Genomic DNA, 16,976 nt, shown 5'->3' on the forward strand with positions numbered 1-16,976 from the left:
TGTAGTGCACACCTGTAACTTCAGTACTGTATGTAGTGTACACCTGTAACTTCAGTATCTGGGCGTAGTGCACACCTGTAGCTTTAGTACTGGGTGTAGTACACACCTGTAGCTTCGGTACCTGGGTGTAGTGCACACCTGTAGCTTCAGTGCTGGGTATAGTGCACACCTGTAGCTTCGGTACTGGGTGTAGTGCACACCTGTAGCTTCAGTGCTGGGTATAGTGCACACCTGTAGCTTCGGTACCTGGGTGTAGTACACACCTGTAGCTTCGGTACCTGGGTGTAGTGCACACCTGTAGCTTCAGTGCTGGGTATAGTGCACACCTGTAGCTTCGGTACCTGGGTGTAGTACACACCTGTAGCTTCGGTACCTGGGTGTAGTGCACACCTGTAGCTTCGGTACTGGGTGTAGTACACACCTGTAGCTTCGGTACCTGGGTGTAGTGCACACCTGTAGCTTCAGTACTGGGTGTAGTACACACCTGTAGCTTCAGTACTGGGTATAGTGCACACCTGTAGCTTCAGTGCCTGAGGCTGAGGCAGGAGCACCAAGCGTCCATGGTCAGCTTAGGGTACAGAGTGAATTCAGGGCTAAGCCTGAGCTTTATATGTGAAGGTATCGACTTTTAAAAGCAATTCTCTTTAAGGCATAGAGTTTAGTAATTTACTAATTACATGTCTTAATGTGGTCGACTAGCTATCTGCATTTTTAGATTTTGTAAATGTTACAGATAACTCATCGATCCCCAGCACTGGAGTCAGACGCCAAGCAGCTGAGTGCTGGTATCCCCAACTGTAGGAGTGTCTTTCTGCCAACAAGGCGATCCATCCACGTCTTTAGGACTAAGTGTGTTTACAGAAAGGAGCTGTTAACACTGGAGTGGTGGTGCAAGCCCAGGTCTCAGTCCACATCCAGCATCCTCTGACAGGTGACCCTCTGCAGAACCTTTGGCTGCAGTAGATAGGTGATGCCTTGACATGGGTCAGGCTTGCGCTGAAGGGGTACAGGCAGGGGAATTCCTGTCACCAGGGTGGCACTGCAGGCTTTATGATGGAGGCCTGTTTTTGCCACTTTATAACAGGATGCCTGCCTGTCCAAGTATCTTCATCCACATCCCTGATTTAGAGATCAGGCATGTAATAACAGAGTTATGTTAGGACAGAATCTCTCACTGTGACGTGGCTGGCATCCCACTGAGTGGGAGGCTAGCTAGGTGCATGCATGGAGAGGCACACTGGTAGATGCATGAGTACATGGGGTCATGAGTTCATGGGTGGATGGTATATATATGGGATGCTAAATAGTACTTGATGTCCAGACTGGATTATTGATAGTGATCACTGAAGATCCTAGGGCAGAGACAAGAAAAGAAAGAAACTAAGGTGTCAAAAAGCAGGTTGTGCTTCCTACATGATTAAATGATGTTCACAGAGTCAACAAGTGATAATCGACATTCAAGCATGAAAGATGAAGGCGTGTCTGTACACAGCTTGTAAGCCCAGCTCTTGAGAGATCTAGGTAGGAAGAGCTCAAGTTCAGTGTCCTCAGTTACCTAGAGAGTGCCCATCTCAGAAACCAAAAAGAAATGAAGCCCACTGTGGACACAGTCTAACTATGTTGCTGCTGGACTTACTTTTCTTTGTTGCTCACGAAAAGTCCTGTTCCCGGCCACAGGGTTGACTGTAACTAGGATGGTCTCCTCAGAGGTCACTGGGGTCTAGTTAGTATCACAGAAACAATTTTTGCATTCTGGTTCATCCTGGTAAAAATTCGTGAGTTTGCACATATAGCCTAGGACTAAGATGTTCTATACAACAGGAGGAAGAGTAAGCAAAGGCCTACAGAGACATTTTTGGTATAAACCGAGTACATGGCCACGATATATAATTCTACCACCTGGTGTTCGTACTGCCCTGTGTGTATTTTCTATGTAGGAAGATTCCCTTTCCTAGGAGGCCTCTCCAGACTCTCAAACCAGCCACTTTAATATAATTTGGAGTACATCACCCCAGGGAGATGTGCCCCCTATGGTAGCGTATATGTGAGACACTGTCCTCTGTGTCCACCGATGTGCAGTGTCACAATCCAGCCGTGGTTCCCATACAAACATGGCAGGACCCTGTCTCTACCTTGTGTCCAGGCCCTTGGTTGCATTAGCTTTCTCATTGCTGTGCCACAGTCCCTGTTACGGATGAAGTAGAAAGAAGACACTTATTTTGCTCAGTTTCAGCCCACCATGGTGGTAGCAGAGCAGAACATTCACATCTTGGTGACTAAGAAGGACAGCAAAACAAAGACAGAATTCGGTCAAGGTATAATCTTAACAGACACATTCCAGGGACTGGAGAGATGGCTCAGTGGTTAGAGCACTGGCTGCTCTTCCAGAGGACTCGTGTTCAATTCCCAGTACCCACATGACAGCTCACAACTGTCTGAAACTCCAGTTCCAAGGGATCTGGTACTCACACAGACATACATGCAGGCAAAGCACCAATGCACATAAATTAAAAAACAAAAGAGACACATCCCAGTGACTTACTTCCTCTAGCTAGCCTCTGCCTCCTAATATTTCCAGACCCTCCCAAGAAATAGTACTACTAATTGGGAACCAAACATTCAAAACATGAAACTGAGAGACCATTTCATATTTAAACCATAACATTCTTCTGTTCCCCCTCAAAGATCATAGCCATCTTGAAATGCAAAATGGCATTAGCCAATCTGTAAGAGTGTCCAGTCTTAACATTTTAAACATTGTTCAGAAGCCCATGTTGATTCAAGACCACTTTTACCTATGTGCCCTATAAAACTCAAAAAACAAATTATTTACTTCAGTATACAATAGCACCAAGTAAACATCCCCATTCCAAAAGGGAGGAATGGTAAGACAGCAAAGAAAGATGGGATCAGAGCAAAACTGGAACTCTGTAGGGCAGATATTAAACCTGTAGTTTTTGTTGTAATATGAGCGGCGGGGCTGTGTCCCTAGCACCCCGACTGCCTGGCTAGCTTATGCCCCGAAATAACAACACACAAATTGTATTTATTTAAACACTGCTTGGCCCATTATATCTATCCTCTTCTCGGCTAACTCTTGCACCTGGATTAGCCCATTTCTAATAATCTGTGTATCATCAGTCTTACCGGGAAAGATTCTAGCCTACGTCCATCCTGGGTCGGAGCTTCATCGCATGTGCCTCAGAGAGCAGAGCTCTTTTGTCCGCCCAGGAGAGGGGAGCATGGCGTCTCTCTGAGCTCACTTCCTCTTCCTCCCAGCATTCTGTTCTGTTTACTCCTCCCACCTATGTTTTAACCTATCAGGGCCAAGCAGTTTTTTATTGCTTAACCAATGAAATCAACAGATTGATATATGACACTCCCACATCAAGTTTTGTGTTTGGCAAGTAGCACACAGCAGTGTAATGTGAGGACTAGAGGACTCGGGCAGCCCTGTGCCGGGCCATGGGGTTTCTCTCTTTCGGCAGTGTGTGCCAGGCCACAGGTTTCTGTCCTTGGGAAGCCCTGTGCCAGGCCACAGGGTTTCTCTCCCTTGGCAGTGTGTGCCAGGCCACAGGTTTCTCTCCTGGGCAGCCCTGTGCTAGGCCGCAGGGTTCTCTCCTTGGGCAGCCCTGTGCCAGGCCGCAGGGTTTCTCTCCTTGGGCAGCCCTGTGCCAGGCCGCAGGGTTTCTCTCCTAGGCTGGCTCTGTTCTATATCTGCTGCTTTACCTTGGAGATGTTTCATGTTCTTCTCACTCCAGCATGCTGAGATCTTGACTGCACTGCTTTGGTTTTACTTGTAACGGCGTAAACGAATGTAGACAGATTGTAAAAATATGTATACAGCTTTAATGGCGAAATAGACTTACGGAACCACCGTTCCTGCGGAGACCAGGAAAGCAGAAGCGGCTGGGAGCACGCTCGCCAAATTTATAGGCAAACATTAGCCCGAGGCGAACATGCCCCCTTAGGGGCGGGACTTATCCCTACATCTCCCCTTTTTGTCTAAATAAGACAGAACTAAACCAAATACAACTAGATACAATAATAACAAATAATAAATATAACAAACAATATTGAGAACAAAAGTTTTGCTAAACATTCTATCTCAAGGAGTCTAAATAATGTAGAGAGTAACTACAATTATATAATCTTCAACTCCGTCAAAGATCTGAGAAGGGAATAAATATTACTTAACAAACGAGATATATCCAAAATGTGCAACAATTGACAGAGACAACTGACTACCTGGGCAATCACCCAAAGTCTCGTTTGCAATGGTGAGTCAACCAACTTTGGCTAAGGCCTAACATAACTGACATACCATTATTAAAGGCAAGCAACTTTTCAAAACTATCTTACCCTGTCTTGGCAGGATATGACAGTCCTGTTTTATCCATTGATGCACACTCTGTATCTCTGTCAGTGGTTGAGGTATGGGCATTTCTTTGCCCAAAGGCCAGTTCTGCCAAATAGAAAGGCTCCAGGTGGAGTGTCTTTGGTGCTCAACATTCTCTCAGGAATAGAGCGGTGTTGCCAGGAGCAATTGTGTCTCACTATCACGAAACTCTGAGTTAGATTAAAGGCCATTTTCTACAGCTCTTTGAAGAGGTTGAAGATTATCTATCTATACTGAGTATAATCTCTATATATCTAGAGAATCTAATTAGTCTAATTATAAATGACAAACTTAGATGACTATCTATATAATTCTCAATATCTATCTAACTTAAATACTAATACAATAAACAACTGTAACAAATGAGGATAATGACCTCTAAATATAAACACTGTACAAATATACATTGCAATATGGTAAATATATATCAATACACAAACAATATATAAGTATCTTAATCAGAGGTAGAAATGTACACTGCAATATGGTAAATATATACAATATATATATATCAATACGATATATGTCAATACATAAAAATGTTTTAAACAGAGGTAGAAACATGCATGCATGCAATAGTCAATATAATTTAACTTTTTATCAATATACAAGAATCGATACCAATATATTTGTCTAAAAACAGTAACTCACAATTATAAATCTATTATCCCATCATTCCCTCTTTTTTTTTTTCAAAATGATCCCTGAGCTTATAAAATTCCTCCCCCAAACTCCCAAACTCCCAACCCCTAAATGATGTCCCTAAACCCAGGGGCAAACTTTACTGGGAGAGGGGACGTCGTCCTCTAGAATTACTTCCAGCTGTCATGGGGGCGACGTTCTTTCTGGGGGATCCTGTGAAAGTAAAATGATGGTTAAATTTCAGGATCAATGTCTTTGGAAATTGCAAATAGTCTCTGAGTATTTTGTGGAGGTCTGGCCAGAATGTTGTACAAGATGTGCACCATTTCAGCTAACCAAGTTGGGTTCTTCTTGTGCAGCTGGTACCCAAAACAGGTCTTGTAGTAGCGCTATCAGTATCATGACGTCATATCAACCAGGTAGAGTTGTTGTTGTGGGGCCCCATCTTCTTCCTGGAAACTTCAAATGTCACTTCAGGAAAAACTCATTGTTCATTGTGAAAAACTTAAACATTAATCATATAGACATACATATATATATATATATATTCAATGAAAGGCATGATAGATATATTCAATGAAAAGTATGATAGATATGAAGAAAAGCAAAGATGTTTTCTAAACTCATATTTCTTTCTGTCTGGCTCTTGACATGAGACAGAAACTCCAGAAACTCTGGGTTTTTCTCTTACTAACAGGCTTGGAATTGGAGAGGGCCTGAGCCAGAGTCCAACTTCAAAACCAGCTCTACATATTTATAAAGAAATGTTTAATAAGACATATATATATATATATATATATATATATATATTTAATACTTACAAAATGTGTCCATCCATCAGTAATTAAATATTCAGGGTTCCTTAATTTCTTTGAAGATGAGTGTTTTCCTGTGGAGATAAGAAAAGAACCCCGCCTCCAACCTATGTGTATTTCTTACCATCAGTATGCTTGCCATCCTTATGAAAGAATTGTTATTTATCTTTTCCAAGTGGCTTCTCTTCTTCAAACCGAACCTTTATTAATTTTGACGGTATCCACAATTTTTCCTCACCTGTGGAGATAAGAGCAAAACCCCTTCCCCAATGCAGCACATCTCCTGGTTTCCATTGTGAGGTCAGCACATCCTTGAAATAAACTGGTTGATTTAGTTCAGTAGACTTTTCCATTATCCAATGTCTTTCTGCAGCCGTGTTCCCTTCTCATTAGCGTTGAGAAAATTCAAGGTTAACAAAGCATTATGTAACCTATTTCTGGGTGTGTTTTCCACCCCTTTCTGTTTGTTCAACATATCCTTTATAGTTCGATTTGATCTTTCTATGACTGCTTGACCTGTAGGATTGTATGGTATACCTGTAACATGCTTGATATTGTAATAATCAAAAAACCGTTTCATTTTCCTAGAGACATAAGCAGGACCATTATCCATCTTTATTTGTGTAGGTATACCCATGATAGCCATGACTTCTAATAAATGAGTGATTACTGAATCAGCTTTTTCTAAACTTAAAGCAGTTGCCCACTGAAAGCCTGAATAAGTGTCAATGGTGTGATGAACATATTTTAATTTGCCAAATTCTGCAAAGTGGAACACATCCATCTGCCAGATTTCATTCCTTTGGGTGCCCTTTGGATTAGCCTCTGCAGGCAGTGGCGTTTGGTTATAGAAAGAGCAAGTAGGGCATTTCTTTACAATCTCCTTAGCTTGTTGCCATGTAATTGAAAACTCTTTCTTCAAACCTTTGTTATTAACATAATGTTTTTTATGAAATTCAGAGACTTGTAGCACACTACCAATCAATAATTGATCAATTTCTGCATTACCTTGTGCTAGAGGACTTGGCAGACCCGTATGGGATCGGATGTGTGTTATGTACATAGAGCAAAGCCTGTTCCTGATCAAATCTTGAACCTGGAGAAACAATGAGGTTAGTTCTGTATCATCAGGTATAAATTCAGCAGTTTCAATATGTAAAATAACTCTTTCTGCGTATTGTGAATCAGTGACTCTATTAATAGGTTCTTTAAAATCCCTTAGCACCATAAGAATGGCATATAATTCCGCCTTCTGGACAGAATTATAAGGACTTTGTTCCACCTTACCCAAGTCTTCTGATTTGTAACCTGCCTTCCCTGATTTATTGGCATCAGTATAGAATGTACGGGCTCCAGTTATTGGAGCATCATGGACGATTCGAGGAAGAATCCAAGAAGTTCTCTTTATGAAGTTAAGCCTCTTGCTTTTTGGATAGTTGTTATTAATGTCTCCCAAAAAATTAGCACAAGCTCTTTGCCATGGTTCATTGTCTTCCCATAATTTCTTTAGTTCATCAGCAGTGAAAGGCACTATAATTTCTGCTGGGTTTATGCCTGCTAGTTGACGAAGACTCAGCTTGCCTTTTATAATTAACTCAGAGACTTTTTCCACATAAGTTTTCAGTTTCTTACTTGGTTTATGTGGTAAAAAGATCCATTCCAAAATAATATCATCTCTCTGCATTAAAATTCCTGTAGGAGAAATTTTTGATGGTAGTATGACGAGAATACAATCGAGCTCTGGATTCACCCTGTCCACATGTGCCTGTTGTAATTTTTCCTCAATCATTGTCAGTTCCTTTTCTGCTTCCGCGGTTAATTCTCTGGGACTGTTTAAATCTTTATCACCATCCAAGGTTTTGTTCAAATAAATTATTAGATCAGGTGTTATTCCATTAGCTGGTCGTAGACTGGAAATGTCTCCTAACAGTCTTTGAAAGTCATTAAGAGTCCGTAGGCGATCTCTCCTAATTTGTGCTTTTGTGTCTTAATTTTTTGCAAACCTATTTTATAACCTAAATAATTAACAGAATCTCCCTTCTGAATCCTTTCAGGAGCAATTTGCAATCCCCATTTAGGTAAAAGTATCTTTATTTCTTCAAACAGTCTGTTCAAGGTATCCATGTTTGAATCGGATAACAAAATGTCATTCATGTAATGGTATACTATAGATTTGGGAAATTTCTTGCGTATTATTTGCAATGGTTGGTTCACAAAATATTGGCACAGGGAGGGGCTATTTAACATACCCTGGGGGAGGACGGCCCAATGGTACCTCCTCAAAGGTTGAGAATTGTTATAAGTAGGCACTGTGAAGGCAAATTTTTCTCTATCTTCTTTTTGCAAAGGTATAGTGAAAAAACAATCCTTTAAATCAATAACTATGAGAGGCCATCCTTTTGGTAATAAAGAGGGCAAAGGAATTCCAGATTACAGAGGGCCCATAGGTTGAATAACCTTGTCAATGGCCCTGAGATCTGTCACCATTCTCCATTTACCTGATTTTTTCTTAACCACAAATACAGGAGAATTCCAAGGGCTGGTAGATTCTTCTATATGTCCAGCATCTAATTGTTCTTGTACCAGCTGTTCTAAAGACTGTAACTTTTCCTCAGCTAAAAGCCATTGCGTTGTCCATATTGGTTTCTCAGTCAACCATTTTAGAGGCAAGGCTGTTGGTATCTCTGAAGGGACATCAATTGCTTGTTCTTGTACAGCCGAATGGCTGGTTTTCTCCGTTTGTAATATCTTTTAATATTATTCTCAGAAATATAGGCTCTAGAAGTAGCAGGAATGTTAATTTCGGTATTCCATTGTTGTAATAGGTCACGACCCCATAAATTCATTGCGATATTGGCTACATATGGCCTTAATTTTCCTATTTGTCCCTCTGGCCCTATACATTCAACCCGTCTCATGCTCTGCCTTACTCGAGATAGGGTTCCAATTCCCAGGAGCTGAACATTTACATTCTGAAGAGGCCAATACGAATGCCAAGATTCTGGAGTAATGATACTTACATCAGCACCTGTGTCCAGCAGGCCAGTAATAAAAATGCCATTTACACACACTCTCAGTTTAGGTCTTTGATCATTTATAGAAGTTTGCCAAAACACATGTAACTTATCTTTCTGATCATTATTGCTTGTAACAGTAGGAATGGGGCTTCCTAATTGTCCTGAGGAGGCACGTTCTCTGCAGAAACTGGAAATGACTGAACCATGTTTGCCATGGGGGCCTGTGAGGCGCCCCCTCTCACGTTTCCCATCTGTATCAGGTTGCCTTGTCTGTCTCTTGTAGACCTGCACTCATTCGTCCAATGTCTGCCTTTTCCACATCTACATAAACCTGAAGGCTGAGTCCTCCTATTTCTGTTATTTCTAGAAGATGCATTATTATTATTATTTCTGAAAGATGCATTATTATTATTATTATTATTTCTGAAAATCCGTTGTCTATAATTCCTTTTCATATGACCCATTTTGCCACAATTAAAACATTTGGTATTCTGGTGTCTCCTTTTACCATTGAAAATTGCTTCTTCTACCCATGCTTCAGAGCCATAATCAAATGTATAAACATTGAGTGTATGCAAGACCCATTCTTCCAAGGGCGCTGATCTGAGCTTTAAAGGGCCCAAAATCCTTTTGCATTCCACATTTGCATTTTCATAAGCCAAAGACTCAATCATTATATGTCTTGCTTCTGGGTCAGATATCCCTATTTGTACAGCCTTAGTCAATCTTTGTAAAAACTCACTAAAGGGTTCTCTCTGACCCTGTTTAACTCTGACAAATGATTCCATTCTCTGTCCTGGGTCTTGTACCCTGTCCCAAGCCCTTAAGGCTGCTGTAGTACACATGGAGAGTGTGTTTTCATCCAAATTAGCTTGTTCCTGAGGGTCGGAAAAGAGCCCTTCACCTAGAATTTTATCTAGGGAAATGTCAATTCCCTTCGCTTTTTCCTGCTGTTCTAAGAGTCTAGCCTCTTGCCTGAATAAGCATTTCCATTTCAATTGCGGTCCACTCTCAAGTACCGCAGAGCTCAGCTGGAGCCAGTCTGAGGGGGTTGCTCTGCTTGTCGTGGCCTAAGATCTTAGCATCTCTTTAACAAAAGAGGCTTGCATCCCAAAAGTCATGACAGCCTGTTTTATTTCCTTGAGATCATTCATACAGACAGGCTCCCATGTATCCTCCTTGATGACCCTAGGGTTTCTGGAACCAATCACCTTCTCTGTTGTTATTACTGGAAAGGCAGGTAGAGCTGTAGGTAGAGCTTTGTGGAAATTGTCCCGGAGAGATTTACCCACAGATGTAGTTAAAATTTGCCTTTCTACCCTTTGCTCTTCTTCATCAGAATTGAGAAATTCCTCAATCTTTTCAATTCTATTCACCATTGCCTTCTGCAATGTCTGAATCTCCTGTCCAGAATTATGTTCCAAAGCCTTCATTGAGGATTCTAAAGTATGAAGTTTGTCCGTTAGAGATAACATCTCATCTTTGGACATAATTTTTATGGCATAAACCGTGCCTTCTTGTATTGACAATCTCTCCGTCAATCTGTCATAAACTTTAGACAAAACTCAGCAGTTTTGATTCTCTCAGTTAATGTTTCATTTCCTACAGAAAGGGACTGAAGCTTATGATCCAAATCAGCTGTTCCCTCTTCCATAGTAATGAATTTCTCCTTAATATCAGCCACTAATGTTTCAGTTCCTACAGAAAGGGACTGAAGCTTACGATCCAAATCAGCTGTTCCCTCTTCCATAGTAATGAATTTCTCCTTAACATCAGCCTGGAGAACTTCAAACTGATTCTTGAGGAGATTGTTGTCATTCTCAATTGTTTTTAAGCGTTCAATCTCTGCCTTAAGAATCCTGGATTCGTCTCGTAAAGACTTTATCATATTTTAGTGACAATGAAAACTACGAATCCCAGAAGGATCCATAGATGTGGGGTAATAGACACCTCTTGTAAAATCTCCCACAAGGTACAATTAAAAAAATCTGTTAGATTCTTGAATAGTAACGTGTTCAGACATTTTATTTATAAAAGAAAAATTTTTTACCTGCAATGATCCTTTCCTGCCAGTGGTGGTCTCTGTGTTTTTGGAGCCTGTCCTAGAACTAGCTCTTGTAAACCAGGCTGGCCTCGAACTCACAGAGATCCGCCTCTGCCTCCCGAGTGCTGGGATTAAAGGCGTGCACCACCACTGCCTGGCTGGCCTCGAACTCACAGAGATCCACCTGCCTCTGCCTCCCAAGTGCTGGTATCAAAGGCGTGCACCACCACCGCCCAGCCAAGTCACTTCGTATCAGACCAAATCTGCCGCTGTGGCAGCTTTTGTTGCAAAACCGCAGGTACTTGCGCTTCTGCTAATTCAGGCAGTGGGGTTCTGCTGCAAACTTAGCCAAGGCAGGCAGAATGGGCCTGTGTGGCCGAGTGTGTCTCGGACTCGGCACTGGGGCCTGAGTCATGAACTAAAAAACAGCACCCAGGAGGGTGCTGTGTTAGCTAGTGGGCTACCCGCTTGAGTCGGGGGCAAAATAGCCCGACGTTGGACGCCAAAATGTAACGGCATAAACGAATGTAGACAGATTGTAAAAATATATATACAGCTTTAATGGCGAAATAGACTTACAGAACCACCGTTCCTATGGAGACCAGGAAAGCAGAAGAAGCGGCTGGGAGCATGCTCGCCAAATTTATAGGCAGACATTAGCCCGAGGTGAACACGCCCCCTAAGGGGCAGGACTTATCCCTACATTTACTCTTGCAGTTCATACCACTCTTACAAGGCAAGGATCTTGCCCTCAGGGACACTGCCTTCCCAGGGCTCCACGCAGGGATTCTGGCCCTGCTGTGCACTGCCTAGCCTCCATGTCTTTCCTTTGAAGTCTGGGTGGAAGCTTCCATGATCCTGCAGCTCTTGTATTCTCCATCCCTGTAAAATTAGCATCATGTGGATGATGCCAAGGTCTGCTGCCAGCTTGATGGCAGCCAGGTCTTTTTGGACTTGTAGCAGCCTCTGAATGCCAGGGTGGGCAGCCTCTGTAAGAAGGGCACCCTGGGGTACTTTGTCTCAAGGGAAAGTCTTTCAGTGGCTTGTTCTTTCATCCCTGTGGACTGGTGGGATCTGGCCAGTTCCTGAGATGCCCTCAAGGTGACTTCTTTTGTCCCATTGAAAAACAAGGCTTTTCGAGTAGCTTTGGTGGCTGTGTCAGCCTGTCCAGTTTCTAGTATGCTTGTTTTCTAGCCAAAGTACATGTTTTTCAGGCCTTTTCTGCTGTGTTTCAGCTTCTGATTCTCACTGTAAACCTGGTTACAAGTAGCAAGCAGTGGCCATACACAGCCTCGAGAGTTTCCCCTACAGATTAGTCTGCTCTCTTTTATTCCCAGGCTCCTGCATGAATTCCATTGCTCATGCCTCCATTGCCTTTGTTCTGACCTCATCCCCAGGGCCATGCTGAGCTCTTGAAATGATCCATGTATTGTGTATGGAGTCATGACAAAATTCAAGAAAATTCAGATGGCGTTGCAAGATGGCAGGCTGCTTTCACTGCAAGTACAAGATGTGGCTTGAGAGAAAAGGGAGTTAGCCTGATGCAAGGGTAAAGAAGATGGAGCAGTTTTCCAGCAGCATGGAGGTCCTCTGTTCCATAGCCATCTGCTCTGCTGTGTCTACGTATTACGTATTTGTCATGATGCTGGCACGGCAGCTGCAGCAGTTCCAGCCATCACATCCAGATCCCTATAATACCAACACAGAGAAAGCCGATTTCTCTGTCCAGGTGTCAGACACAATCCTGTTTTAAACCTAGTCACTGACTTGAAGCTGTCTCCGGCCCAAGGCTGGGAAGGGGCTTAGAGTAGGGTGGCCAGAGCTGTCACATAAGCTGCTCCTGTTGGCATGGGTCACTTTGTGCCACCTAACAGTGTAAGTACCACAGCTTCCTCCTCTTCCTCTTTCTTCCTCCTCCTCCTCCTCCTCCTCCTCCTCCTCCTCCTCCTCCTCCTCCTCCTCCTCCTCCTCCTTCCTCCTCCTCCTCCTTCTCCTCCGTCTCCTCCTCCTAGATGGGGTAGGGGTGCTAGGTTCTTTCTGCAGGGCTGCTTGCTCCTGGTTTTCTTCTGGCTCAGTGGCCATGGTGATAGAAGTGTAGCTCTTTGTCTTTGCAACTCTGTCACCAAGGCTTTTCTGAAATGTTCCCATGTGAGGCTCGAGGAGGACACAGGTCACCACACTGTGTTCACTGAGCATGTTTCCTTTTGTTTGCGTCAGTGACATTTCACCTGAAAACATTTGTTAGATGCCTTTAATCATCTTTTTCAAACCAGGAAACCCTGAGTATTTCTCTTCAACGCTGAAAAGCATGACTGTGCTTGTCATACCCTATGGAGTTCTTGCCGAGCTGTCTCCATGTCTCAGGAAAAACAAGTGTGGTGGCTGTCCTTGCAGCATATCCACGCTGTTGGCCTGAGTGGGCCATTCCTAAGGTTTATCTTCTCAACTCCTTGCCTCTACTCTGATGGCCTCTACTGGTGAGAGGAAGGCCTGAGCCTCGGGTAAGGGTGACTTCTCAGTCCCTTCCAGAAGCCCTGATGACACTTCCATCCCATGTCCTTGTGACTTTGCTTCCTAGTGCTGTGGTTCAGACCCATAGTCAGACCCATGTTCCTCTCTTGGTTGGAAGGCACATTAAGGCCAGGTCCTGTCATAGGACACTGCGCCTCATTAGCAACTCCAGAAGTCCTTCTCTTCTGACTGTTCCCAGCTCCCTGGGTGACTGGCCACATAGCTTCTTAGGGGACGCTGAGAGCACAGTTTGAAGGTTTAAATGAATTTATCACAGTGGGCTTGAGCATGTTGGAGAAGTATGAGAGATGGTACCCAAGTCAACCAGATGAATAGAGCTCCAACGGAAAATGGAAAGAGTTGTGGGCCTTTGCCAGAAGATCCCAGACAGGGGGAACATGCAGTGAGCTTATCTCCCAGGCTTGGAGCCAAGGCCTGCCGTCTCTCAGCACCCCAAGAGGCAGCTTTGTGGGCCTCACCAGCCTGTGGAGATTGAGTACACCCTATGAGGATCCTGTGATCCTCATGATAAAGGGGAAAGAGGCTGTGTATTGGGAATAGCATTTGATTAAAGAACATGTCATTGTGGAGCTTCGTTTTTCTGTCTCTGGAAAAGCCAGCTGTTTGAGTTATTCCATATTGTTCTCTTCAAGTTTGAGCTGATTGTCTCTAATCACACTTGAAGCGAGCCTTCCATAATAGGGCTATTAATGTGCCTTCTATTTTTTGCTGTGCTGTTTTATTTTATTTTTCCAATAAGGTTCAAATGGTCTTGTCTTTTAAGGGGAGGAAAACAAAGACTAAACCTCCTAATTGTTCTAATTATTTCCATAAAATCCTGAGAATCTTATGAACAGTTTAAATTTTTCTCTTCTCCTTTGAACAATATCCATCATGCCCAGCTGGCCAGCTCAGCAGCTCTGGAAGGAAGGGGGCAGCTAAGGTTCACTGCAGGGCGATGGAGCCCACACCACAACTGTACCCAGGTGGCTACAGCAAGTGACACCACCCTGCGAGGATGGGACACACGGAGCATGAGGTCAGTGATATGCCCACACTTTGGATCCCTGCTTCCTTCTCACTTCCTTTCCTCCTCTGAAGGAGTTGATTGAAAGCCAGAGGTGCTGGGGACACGTGACTTGTTGTCTCCATCTTATTTCTGTGGGAATTATCTTCACCCCAAATTAAACTGGCAGATCCATTTCAGGGAGCTGGCTCTGTGATGTCCCTTAGTGTTTCCTATGTCAGAGGCAGCACAGAAGGAATCCAAGGCCAGGGCTTTGTGGTGCCTCACAAGCCCCATGGCGACACAGATGCTCCAGCTCTGTGATCAGCGCTGCAGGCTGGCACTTTCAGTCCCCAGCCTAAGCCTCCCTTGTGGAGCTGTCTGGCCATGTCTGTGCTTTCAAGAGCCATACCTATTGGGCAATCATATTTTGTCATTTAAGTAATTATACGCAACAACCAGCAGTTCTAATGGAACAAACAAGAGCGATTTTTCTGTTCCAGTTGTGATTTTGATAGGCAGAGGAGTGATGGTGGGATGTCTGTTGCCATGGCAACAGGAGCCTGCACAGGCTTCTTTAAGATGCAGTTTATCCCCTTAGCACACCATCATTTATCACTGAGCTGAAGAGACGGATGTCATGTAATAACGTGGGCTTCTTCCATGGTGGGGGAACACCTTTAATTTTAGTTCCGAGGCCCCTGTGAAAATCCAGGGCTGATAAATAACCGGTAGGCACTCCTCCCCTGTGCATATCTGCACAAAGGAGTGATTTGGCTTTCTGATCAAGCTGGAGGCCGCAGACTCAAACTGTGATGGATATCCCATGCAGGCCTTCTCTTTGTCCTCTGGGCTTCTCTCCTTGCTGCTCTTTGAAGGATGTGAAGGCAGGAAGCTCAAAGAATGGCTCACACACCAAAATATAAGATGTATAATACGACACTGGCTGGCAGCTCCCCACAGTGACCTTGTTGTGCCCAGGTTGTCTCTGTGACAAGGCACTGGCTTCCCAAGGAAGTGTCCCCATAACAGCAAGCCTTTCTCCTCTTCATTGATGGGCGACTCCTTTGGCAACAGCCTTACTTTTGTCTAGCCATGCTGCCTGGACTGTTTCTTTTGGCGCGTGTTAAAGTTGTGCTGCCAGAAACTGAAGCGAGCCTCAGTCAGGCACAGCGCACCTGTGATTGCCTGTGACCTTCAGAAGTTTTGATTTTACAGCTCGTTTCATCAGAGTTCTTACGGTTTGGGGCATCTGATTTTCAGGGGTAGGTATGCCAGGCTATTGAAAACATGTAGTATATATGAGCCAGCTAAAGATATAAAATGCCAGGTTGGGGAGACACTTCCATGGGTAAAAAGCACTTTTCCTGTGAGCCTGAAAATCTAAGTTCACATGCCCAGGACCCACATAGAAACCAGATGCAGCAAACACAAGCGTCTGTAATCCCAGCACATCCTGCTGACTGGGAGTGTCAGGAGCCAGAGGCTAGGGAGCTTCCAGAAACCCAAAGGCAGACGCCTGTTTACACAACAGCAAAAGGGCTTTGTTTCCTTGGAAAGACGGGACAGACACCTGAAGTTTGTCCTGACCTCTACACGTGTGTACACATCTCACACATGCATTTAATCAGTTAAAATGCCATCAAACTGGGGAATCCAGCCTGAGGGAAGAGGAGCTGAGCTGATAATTGTTGCAGGGCAGAAGACTACGATAGGGTTCTGCTATGTGAAAGGTTATTATCTCTTCCAGGTTTTTCCCCAACCCCCACTGAAGCCATAGCAAATAAGGAAGCCAGTGATAGCACTGGAGGCTTGAGCTCCCCCTGAGGAAGAACGGTCAGTAAAGTGTAGATAGGAAGGACACCGCAGGGTTGTACTGGTCCAGCACTAACTGGCACCACTATCTACCCTCACTGGGGACCTGACCTTGTTTTGGGTACATGGCATCAGATGACTAGAATATTTATATTTCTGACCCTGTGAGGGGCAGCCAGGGAAACAGGGGTCAGGGGATGGGGAAAGGAAAAAAGGGAGAAGAGAGAGAGAATGAATATGAGTATATACAAGTGTACATACATGCATGTGCATGAAGAGTGCATATGTGTGTGAACAGTGCACATGTGTTCAGGTGTGTGTGCATTGAGCATGTGCACTCTAAACCACCATATGGATGATTTCAAACACCCCTTCCACATCTCCTTCCTTGAGAGTGAGTGCGGGTGCAGACAGACACAGAGTAAGCCCAGCATAGCAAACCCCGTCTACATTTTTCTTGGAGGTTTTTTTTTTTTTTAACTTTCTCTGTTTTTCTTTCTTATTCTCAAACAGTAGCCATACACCATTCACTACTGTCCGGTCTTCACTTTCTCTTTTTGTGCTTCGAAGATGCCAGAGCCCTCACATATCTGGTCCCACTTCTTCATGGCTGTCATTGTCCCTCTGGTCACTCCCACTCCCAAGATTCCAAGTACATTTAAAAATTTTTAAAGAAAAGATTGCATTCATTTGTTTAGAGTTTGCAAGGGGGTGGGTGGGGGTGGCT

General features: G+C 43.8%; 1 protein-coding gene across 1 annotated transcript in view; it reads left to right on the forward strand.

Annotated features, from left to right (window-relative positions):
- Eipr1 (EARP complex and GARP complex interacting protein 1) overlaps nt 1-16,976 on the forward strand; it is a 123,609-nt gene that overhangs the window by 101,721 nt on the left and 4,912 nt on the right. Inside the window, exon 6 of the mRNA XM_075984130.1 lies at nt 14,331-14,467. Coding sequence (XP_075840245.1) covers nt 14,331-14,467 — 137 coding nt within the window. The remainder of the gene's footprint in view (nt 1-14,330; nt 14,468-16,976) is intronic.

The sequence above is a fragment of the Microtus pennsylvanicus genome, chromosome 8, assembly GCF_037038515.1.
Source record: "Microtus pennsylvanicus isolate mMicPen1 chromosome 8, mMicPen1.hap1, whole genome shotgun sequence".
Lineage (NCBI taxonomy): Eukaryota > Metazoa > Chordata > Mammalia > Rodentia > Cricetidae > Microtus > Microtus pennsylvanicus.